This window comes from Aulonocara sp. 'chitande type north' Nkhata Bay, linkage group LG3 (assembly GCF_057382095.1).
Source record: "Aulonocara sp. 'chitande type north' Nkhata Bay isolate Kocher_YH1m ecotype deep benthic linkage group LG3, A_spYH_male_GT1.1, whole genome shotgun sequence".
NCBI classification, from domain to species: domain Eukaryota; kingdom Metazoa; phylum Chordata; class Actinopteri; order Cichliformes; family Cichlidae; genus Aulonocara; species Aulonocara sp. 'chitande type north' Nkhata Bay.
The window spans coordinates 48,692,062-48,700,439 of NC_141346.1; the positions used below are offsets into that span (position 1 = coordinate 48,692,062).

Below are 8,378 nucleotides of genomic sequence, written 5' to 3' on the forward strand. Positions count from 1 at the left end.
TTCTCAAAGCGATGCACATTTACATGTGCCAGCTATTTATGATTTGAACTTATGATTTTCTTGTGTATTCGCTTTAAAATTCACTAGTTGAGTTGAGGTGCTTCAGGTCGGGTCATAGACCCAGGACACCCCGGAGAGATGTCTCAGCTGACCCGGAGGCAGAGAGGGAGCTCTGGGCTTTTTTGCTTAGGCTGCTGCCCCCAACCACACCATCGTGAGCTTTCTCACTGTCACCACCTTTTATTTCCTCTGGTGCCCTAAAGATCAGCTGAAACTAATCTGAACATTATTTTTAGTTGCACTTCTTGTAATTACAGATCAAAAGATCCTTTATTTCCAGAGAGACTGAACCCAGAACACGCAGGAGCAAGTAGCGGTCTGAGAGGAGGCCGTTGGTCTTTGAGTGCGTTTTGTGGCTAGTTAACCTTCTGTCTCCCTCCACAGGAGCTGCCATTTCAGTGACCTGTAGCTGACTCTCCACTGTTCCTGCTGCTTCTCCTCCAAACCCCCCCAAAAACAAACTGAGGACATTTTAAAGCTGCATTAATCCAACCTCATGCACACTGGGCTGCCCAGCATTCATTCACATAAATTGCTCACCTGTGGTGATGCTCAGCAGAAACATTCAAACATGTTGATTTTCCACCTGCATAAGAACCAGTTTATTTATTTATTTCACAATCAGTCACGATCCTGATCAGATTTTTAAAAATAAAGATAAATTCTGCCACCTGCTGGACGTTTTTAAGTTTGCTTAGCCACCTTTTCTATGGTGTAAAGATGTGCCGGTGGTCAGGATGGCTGAAAACATGGTTCAGCCTGTGTATTCGGTCCTGCTCATGAACTCTTAGAATTTGTTAATTGGTGTAATTAACACGTGATGATAGTGAGTTTCATGTCATTTGATCAGATACGCGTGTTTTCTGCACAGTCGCTGGGTGTCCAATGTGAACATTGCTTATCAGAAGCTTCTTTTCCTTCCTCTCCCACCAGCTTCCAGGCAGTCAGCAACTTTTGTGCAAGACAACACACAACTGCAACAACACAATATGATCAAACATATCCAAGACAGCCGAGTATGTCTCAGTGATTCTGACTCACACCGACAGACACACAAAAAAAAGACAGACAAAAAGGTTGTGTGCTAAAAGATTAGATTTTCAATCAGCATTATAAATCATTCTATAAATACATGGTTGTCATATCGTTAAGAACGTCTTTTAAATAGCAATAGATAACAAACAAGCAGTAGGGTGGTAGGCAGGTGGGATCAAAAGCGCAGAAAAACAACTCAACAGTCTGCTGGGCTTCAACGAGACAAAACCTGAACTGGAAATAGCTGGGAACGTGAGTGTGTGTCAAGTTTGGTGTCGCTGTTGCACAGAGCCGCCTTTCATCACCGCTCTGAAAGACAAAACAGGATCGTTTAGAGACCAAACCTTTTCAGTTTGCTGCGTTAATAAAAGACGATTGGAGCAGACTTACTTTCAACTTTCTTTTTTAGTGGCGACAGAGCTGCTTTCGCCTGAAAAACAGAGACGCTGTTTACACGATCGGACGCAGGCTGGTGTACACACCCTGAAGCTGCATCTTTATCGACTGACAGCTGAAGAATCTGGGAAGTCAAAGGGAACTTTTACAAGTGATTTCTGACCTTCTTGATAGCAGTCCAGTCTTCAAGGATGTCGATGTCTCTCAGCATGTAGACGATGAAAGGCCCTGTGAGACAGAGGCAGTCATATTGAGAGACTGAGACTGAAAACTAAACAGAAACAAGAAAACACACTCTGGAAACTAATTGAATCTAAGCTTAATTTAAAAACAATATATAAAATGATATATAACCAATAATAATAACTATGATTCTGCCTTTTGATCGTAGTTGTTGTGTTCTTGCCTTCTGTAGGATTTCCAATGGAAATATCTGACAAAAATGGCTTGCAAGTAAATGACCTTTTCATCAAGCTATAGCACAGACCACTGCTCTGCGACGATATGTTTTAATTGTGTAATAAAGGGTTAACTTCCAATTTACACACCATATAAAAATGTCTGCACTTTGGCGGAAACAGGAAGTACAACCCAAAGAACCCCGTCCCCACAGTGAAGCATGGTGGTGGAAGTATTATGCTGTGGGGATGCTTCTGTGTCTGGAACTGGGAATCTCATCAAAGTGGAAGCAAAACCTCAAGCAGTCTGCAGCAAAACTGAGTCTTTGCTTTGGCTTCCAGCACAACAACAAACAGATAATAATAAAGTAATAATAGTTCTCGTGAAATTTCTATGTGAAAAGTAAATCTGGGTAAAAACTAGCTATGGAAAACTATGTTAAAAACATATATTGCTCTGTTTAGCAGCACTTAAACAATAAGACGGGAGCTCATCTCCTCATCTGTATATGTACACATCAGCGCTGGTGAGGCTCCTCACACGTGGTGCTTACCTGAAACCAAAGCTACTTTCTTTTTCTTCTCAGATCGACCCAGCAGGTTCTTTCTTTTGCACTTCTTGCCCCTCAGCTCATCGCTCCACTCTGGACAGACAGAATCCACCTTATACAACTCCACTAAAATGAATTGTTTTGAACACTTTCACTCAGTACTTCAGTTTTATAACCTTTGCGTACTTTATGTGTACGTAACAGCTTTGCGATTGACACGTACCTGAGGTGAGGTCTATATTCTGCCTGTCCTCCTCCAGCCTCCTTATCTTTTCCAGTAGCTCGCCCTTCATGGCGTCAAACAGCAGCGTTCGCTCACTCTGTAAAACACGTGTAGATACAAACAAGCGCGTTAGTTCTCTTTTAGTTGAGAATATTAAGTCTCCAGTAGGAAAGCAGAATGCGGTTGAGAGTGCACGTGCGCGCTACCTCCAGGTGCTGCCTCGCTCCTTGCACTTCACATTCATGCTTGTGTTTGATGACCTGCAGACACAGCTCCCTGTACACTCCTGCACAAAGAGACAGCCAAAGGTGTCTGAGGAGGTCATACTGGCATTATGTGCACTGCTACTCCATTACTGTTTGGTTAAACACACATTAGCAATGCTCTATAAGTAAGTGCTGCATTTGGAGGGTCCAAAACAATCTAAATATTTAATAGGACCCTGAACCAGAAATGCATTCTGGGTAAACAACTACCTTGAGGCATCACACTTTTTCCTTATTGATTTAAAGGTACGGTCAGTTGTTGTTTTTTTAGGTTATTTAATAGGAAAAATTAATTACTCATAAATATACACTGATTTGTGTGAAATTAAGTCTTCCAACAAATTGATGCTGGAACTGATCCAAAACTTAAAATGATGAAAATCCACTAAAAATCCACAGGAACGAGCTTTGTGTCATTCATGGCTTCAGACTCAAGAATAATGTCTGTTTTTTCATCTGAGCAGGTGTCGCCTTCACCAAAAAAGTGAGAACACAAAGGAAGTCAGGACTCACAAACACATGAAAACTAGCATAAACACTCTTGATTATTCCCGATGTTGGTGCAATTCCTTATTATCAGCAGATTAGACATTAGACACTAACATCATGCCATCTAAGGTTAGGCTCGAGTCTGCTATAAAAATCACACATCACACTGTATGAAAGTTTATTCGCCAAGTGTCCGAGTCCACAAATGTTAGCTCTACTTAGGGCTGGGCCGTATCACTACTGCTAGCCTCGCGGAGTGATACGTACTGTGCTTCAACATAATATTACCGTGTTGTGTGTGTGTGTGTGTGTGTTTTAACCTCTTTTCAAGTTTTGTGGATATTATACATGGTTATGCTGAGGATATGTCGGCCAATTTCCACAATTATATCGTCAGTTATATCGTTAGGTAAACAGCATCCTGACAGCCTACACTCACTACAGACAAATGGCAGCCAAGGTTGTTTGCACTACAGTGGTATTGGACTTGATTAGGATTTTATTTATTTATTTTTCTATTTATTTTTCTGTACCAGCCACTTGTGTCCGTATCTGCATGCTGTTCTGTAGTGCAGCCAGCGGTTCTCTGTATTCGCCGGCCTTTCCCGTCAGCACCTCGTCCAGCTTGACTTTCACCTGGTTTAGCCGTTCCCGAAACAACCTGCAATCACACGGTGAAATCAGCCTCAACAACAGGCGGCTCAGGCATCGAAAAAAGAGAAGGATAAAGTGTTGAATCCCTTTTTCCCCCTGCTTCAAAAATTACTTTTCTTTCAGCTCCTGGAATTGTTTCTCCAGATCCATCATCTCATCCAGACATTCTCCTCTTCTCCTCTCGCAGTCTTCATCATCCATCTCTACATAGGACAAAGAGAAAAAAGAAAAGGTGGCGTCGATTACATTGCGTCTCTCTTTTTATATAAGCAGTATAAACGTTAGTGGAGCATTTTGAGTTTTTTTTTTTTTTTTTACCTGAGCTCTCTTCTTCCTCTTCCTCCTCTTCCTCCTCGTCACTATCTTCCAAGTCGGTCTCCCTCTCCTCCGTACTTTCCTCCATGGTCTCCTCGGCTCCTCCCCCTCTTGTTCCTTCATTCTCTCTGGGTTCTTCCACCTCTCCGTTGGCCTCGGGGAGCTGCGACTCACCCTCTGCCTCCATCTCCTCCTCCGGCTCCTTCACAGGGGGTTGGGCGGGCATGGAAGCCGGAAACTATGTTCGGCATTAATAAAAATATCACATAAAACTAAAGACTGTTTGTGTTAAAGCATTCAGGTGCAATGCAGTTTGGCATCAGAGCAGTTTAACTTGAGCCCAGAGCCCATAGATGCAACGATTTATTTAAAAAAATGTGCAAAAATCGAATTTATACAATTCTAACAAGCTTGAAAGTAAATATTTAGTATGACCACATTTATTCCTCAACACAGCCAATTCTATCCAGATATGTTTGTACTGCATTAGCAGAAGAGGTGGGCAATATGGCCTCAACAATATAGCACAGTATTGTCACATAATAAAATGAAAGAATACATTCAGCCTGCGATGTTGTACGTTGGGCCAAAGTTTTTAACCTGTTGCTTAAAACCCTTCTCTGCCACATGTAGCTGCATCTGTAATTTCCATCCACAGTTTGCTCTTCCTGTCATGTGGAGTGCGACCAGCGAGTGCTCCAGCTGCGCTCGGTGGAGTCATTTGCTTACATTTGGGTCACACACCACCAGCTGCTAGTATCTCCTCCTTTGTAGCCTGGGTGTACTCGATGATGTGTTTTTGCCTCAAGTGATGAAACAAGTCTGTTATTTCTACATTTAGCTGGAACAGTTTTCTTGCATATTGTGCTTTGTTGGAGGTCTTTTAGCTACATTTTTTAAAATTGGGATAATGTTGAAAATCTGAAGCTACTTTTTGTGTTTGCATTTCCACTGTGCTTTATAGACAGCTGCATACTCGGTGTTGTACCTCTCTCGAAGATAAAGGCAGTTTGAGCCAAAACAAAATTCAAATTTGCCTGCTTCCTGTTATGTGTAGACACACCACTGGTTCATCAACTGAGTTAGGTTAATTTTCTTGAATAATTCATAGGTCAGTGTTAAGCGGCATAACAAACAAACATTCAGGTAGATGGGGGCAGCTGTGGCTCAGGTGGCAGAGCGGGTTGTCTACCAATTGGAAAGTCGCTAGAGAAAAGTACTGTATGAATGTGTGTGTGTGATTGGATGAATGAGACTTGCAGTAGAAAATTAATTGAGCTGAAAGCCACTATAAATACCAGCTCGTTTACAAGTACTGCAATTTAACCCAGAAAATTATGCTTCATGTAAGCTAAGTCTTACTTGTTGGGTGCATATATAATTTTTCTAAAAAAGTTGTATAAATAAGTAAATAATAATAATGAAAATAGTAATAATGATATATTACCAAAGTGTCTGTTAAACTTTATTTCATTGACATCCGTGTTTGAATTATTCTTGACTTACGCTACACACAACTCCAAAGGGCACATCCTAAATATAGACTTTATAAAGAATCACACTTCAAAAACATATTTTTGTCCAGAAAATATGGTGGACAATTCAATTATGTTATAAATTATATGTAAAAAGCTGCATAAGCACACAATTAATGTCCCAACAACATTAAACTCAAAAATATAAAACACTGACTGGGATGTTTACAACAACGAATACATCTGAAAATAACATAAATTGTCAGGGGTCAGATTTCATATTTTACAGTCTGTAAAAAATAAAACAAGGCAAAACATTGTGCTGTTAAAACTAAGACCTGCCCGTGGATTAATAACAGTGAAATTTTGCTTACTCAGTAGACGGAGTGGAATAAGGTTTAACAGCAGACTGAGGACGTGGGACCCCCGAGCTACTGTATGGCCTCCATAACCTGCAAGTGAACTGCAAAAAACACAACACAACACCGGAAATGACATGACCGGCCTCACAGACATACAGGCAACAACAAGCTAAAATAACGCAGTCTTGCTTATCCCTCATAAAACAGACCTTCAGAAAAAAGTTTATAACTGAAATATCACTTTAAAGTTGCTCCACAATTTGGCTTCAACAATTAATGGGGGTCTTATTTGTTACCTTACCGGAAGTCCCATCTCAATCGGTCTAACTTTATCTTTTAGCTTCCGGGATGTCAAAGTAAAACCGTGTACGTTATAACAGCTACGGCGGTGCATAGAGTAAAATAAAATGCCCAAATTAGCCTGAAACCTATTGTATTGAACGCGAAATTAATTGTAATTCCCCTCAAAATAACAGAGACGCCTTTGTTGCATTTTCTTTTAAAATTAGCGGGAACTACACCACGGACAAGTCAAGTGCAACACTAGCTAACAATTGAAACCCCGCAGCGACGGAATGACTGCCTGTTCATCACATTGTCCGAATACTCATCTTATTTAATGGCCAAGTGTTTTCTCTTAGAGTGTGTGCCGGTTCGTAGAAGAAAAACAACCATCAAACTCAGTGAAGCATCGCCGGAGGGGCTTCCATACTGACCCTACCTTCCTACAGCGTACGGATTAACAAATAACGTTATCCGTCCACAGATGTAGGCGATGCTGTTTGTAAACAAATAACCCTTCTTTCCATAAATGTGACAGTCAAGAGAAAAGCTCGCTCACCGCGTCCTGTTGTTCCGCTGCGAAAAGTTCAAGTATGATTTACTGTATTTCCATTTTAAAAAGTACTTCCTCTTCGTCCCAGTCTTCTTTAGTTCCACACTTTGCCGGACTCTGAAGCCCGGAAGTTCAGCCAATGAGCGCGGAGACCGGGCACTAAACTGTCCAATAGCAGCGATCAACCCGAAGGTCTCTTGTCCAATCAGAAATACGCAACCAGATCCAGTAAGCCAATTATAATCCAGTTTGTCTTCCTTATTATTCACAAAATGAAGAAATGTTTATCTTTGGGCGAGAAAGATGGCTTATAACCCACTGCGAGTGCGTATAATAGTGAGAAACACATTGTCTCGGTGATATAAGGTGTTTTGGTACAACTTCATGAAGATAGATGTAATTATTTAAAGAGGACACTTAAGGAAGACAAACATATTTCTTCATGAATACTATAGAATTCAGCATACCCGTTGTTTGCAACAAGGATTTGGAGCTGTTTGACCTAAGACTTTGCTTTAATATAATATAATATAATATAATATAATATAATATAATATAATATAATATAAAAACCTAATGCTACAACTGGAGAAAATTGCTTTTTAAAATATAAAACAAAATAAAAAATAATCAAAATTTTACATATATGATTCTAAAAATGCGGTTTATAATTGAACTTATTTTCATTCACGAGGCGCAAATCTGATAATACAATTTAAAGTCCGAGATCTAAGACAAATATTTAATTATAAAATACTTATAGACATGTAGCTTAGCATAGTGTGTACAGGGCGCAGTACTGTACGATCCATTTGTTATTCTTTTTCAATTGCTCTTCCACTGCCAGCACTGTGCAGCTGCTCTGGCACCCCTATACTTAATTATGGTAGTGTGGTCAAATAGGCTGGGTTTGCATTTGTAAGACGCTGTAATTCAGGGGTGTGATGGTGTAATTAAACCCCATACATAGGAGAAGGATCCCAATTTCTTCCCCAAAGTTCTCCTTTTTTTGCTGGTGGGGTAATGTTGGAGCCGTGAACTAAACGTCTGTCCTAACGTCCTTGCAATGTTTAAAACATCAAATCATTTATCCTGTTCTGTTCATTGCTCTCGTTGTTCCCTGAACCTTTGGTGAAAAGTTATGAATGGCATGATGCACTCGTTCACTTAACTTATATTAACCATCCTCCAAGTATGATGGTATTCCTGCAGGTATCCCCAGACATCCTCACCTTCTCAGCAGGTGGACGATGTAGCTGTTATACCAAGTAACCACAAGATGGCATCAAAGTGAGGCAGAAGGGCTCTAGAAGAAGGAT

At 40.5% G+C, this 8,378-nt stretch overlaps 1 protein-coding gene across 1 annotated transcript; it reads right to left on the reverse strand.

Annotated features, from left to right (window-relative positions):
• Positions 1–1,137: 1,137 nt before the first annotated feature.
• brms1 (BRMS1 transcriptional repressor and anoikis regulator) lies at positions 1,138–7,190 on the reverse strand. The gene is made up of 11 exons (XM_086284302.1): positions 7,066–7,190; positions 6,237–6,325; positions 4,391–4,625; positions 4,185–4,275; positions 3,952–4,079; positions 2,870–2,949; positions 2,664–2,760; positions 2,444–2,533; positions 1,655–1,719; positions 1,486–1,525; positions 1,138–1,404 (listed from the first exon to the last, which is right to left on the reverse strand). The coding sequence occupies exons 3-11, from the start codon at positions 4,611–4,613 to the stop codon at positions 1,397–1,399; spliced, it is 822 nt and encodes a 273-aa protein (XP_086140428.1). The 5' UTR covers positions 4,614–4,625; positions 6,237–6,325; positions 7,066–7,190; the 3' UTR covers positions 1,138–1,396.
• Between the last annotated feature and the right edge of the window lie 1,188 nt (positions 7,191–8,378).

What these genes read in the sequence shown, in the direction of transcription:
- brms1 (XM_086284302.1), bottom strand. Translation starts at nt 4,613, where the DNA reads ATGCCCGCCCAACCCCCTGTGAAGGAGCCGGAGGAGGAGATGGAGGCA. An exon ending in AGAGGAAGAAGAGAGCTCAG is followed by an intron (nt 4,276 to 4,390) that starts GTAAAAAAAAAA and finishes TGTCCTATGTAG; the next exon opens with AGATGGATGATGAAGACTGC. An exon ending in ACTGGACTGCTATCAAGAAG is followed by an intron (nt 1,526 to 1,654) that starts GTCAGAAATCAC and finishes TCTGTTTTTCAG; the next exon opens with GCGAAAGCAGCTCTGTCGCC.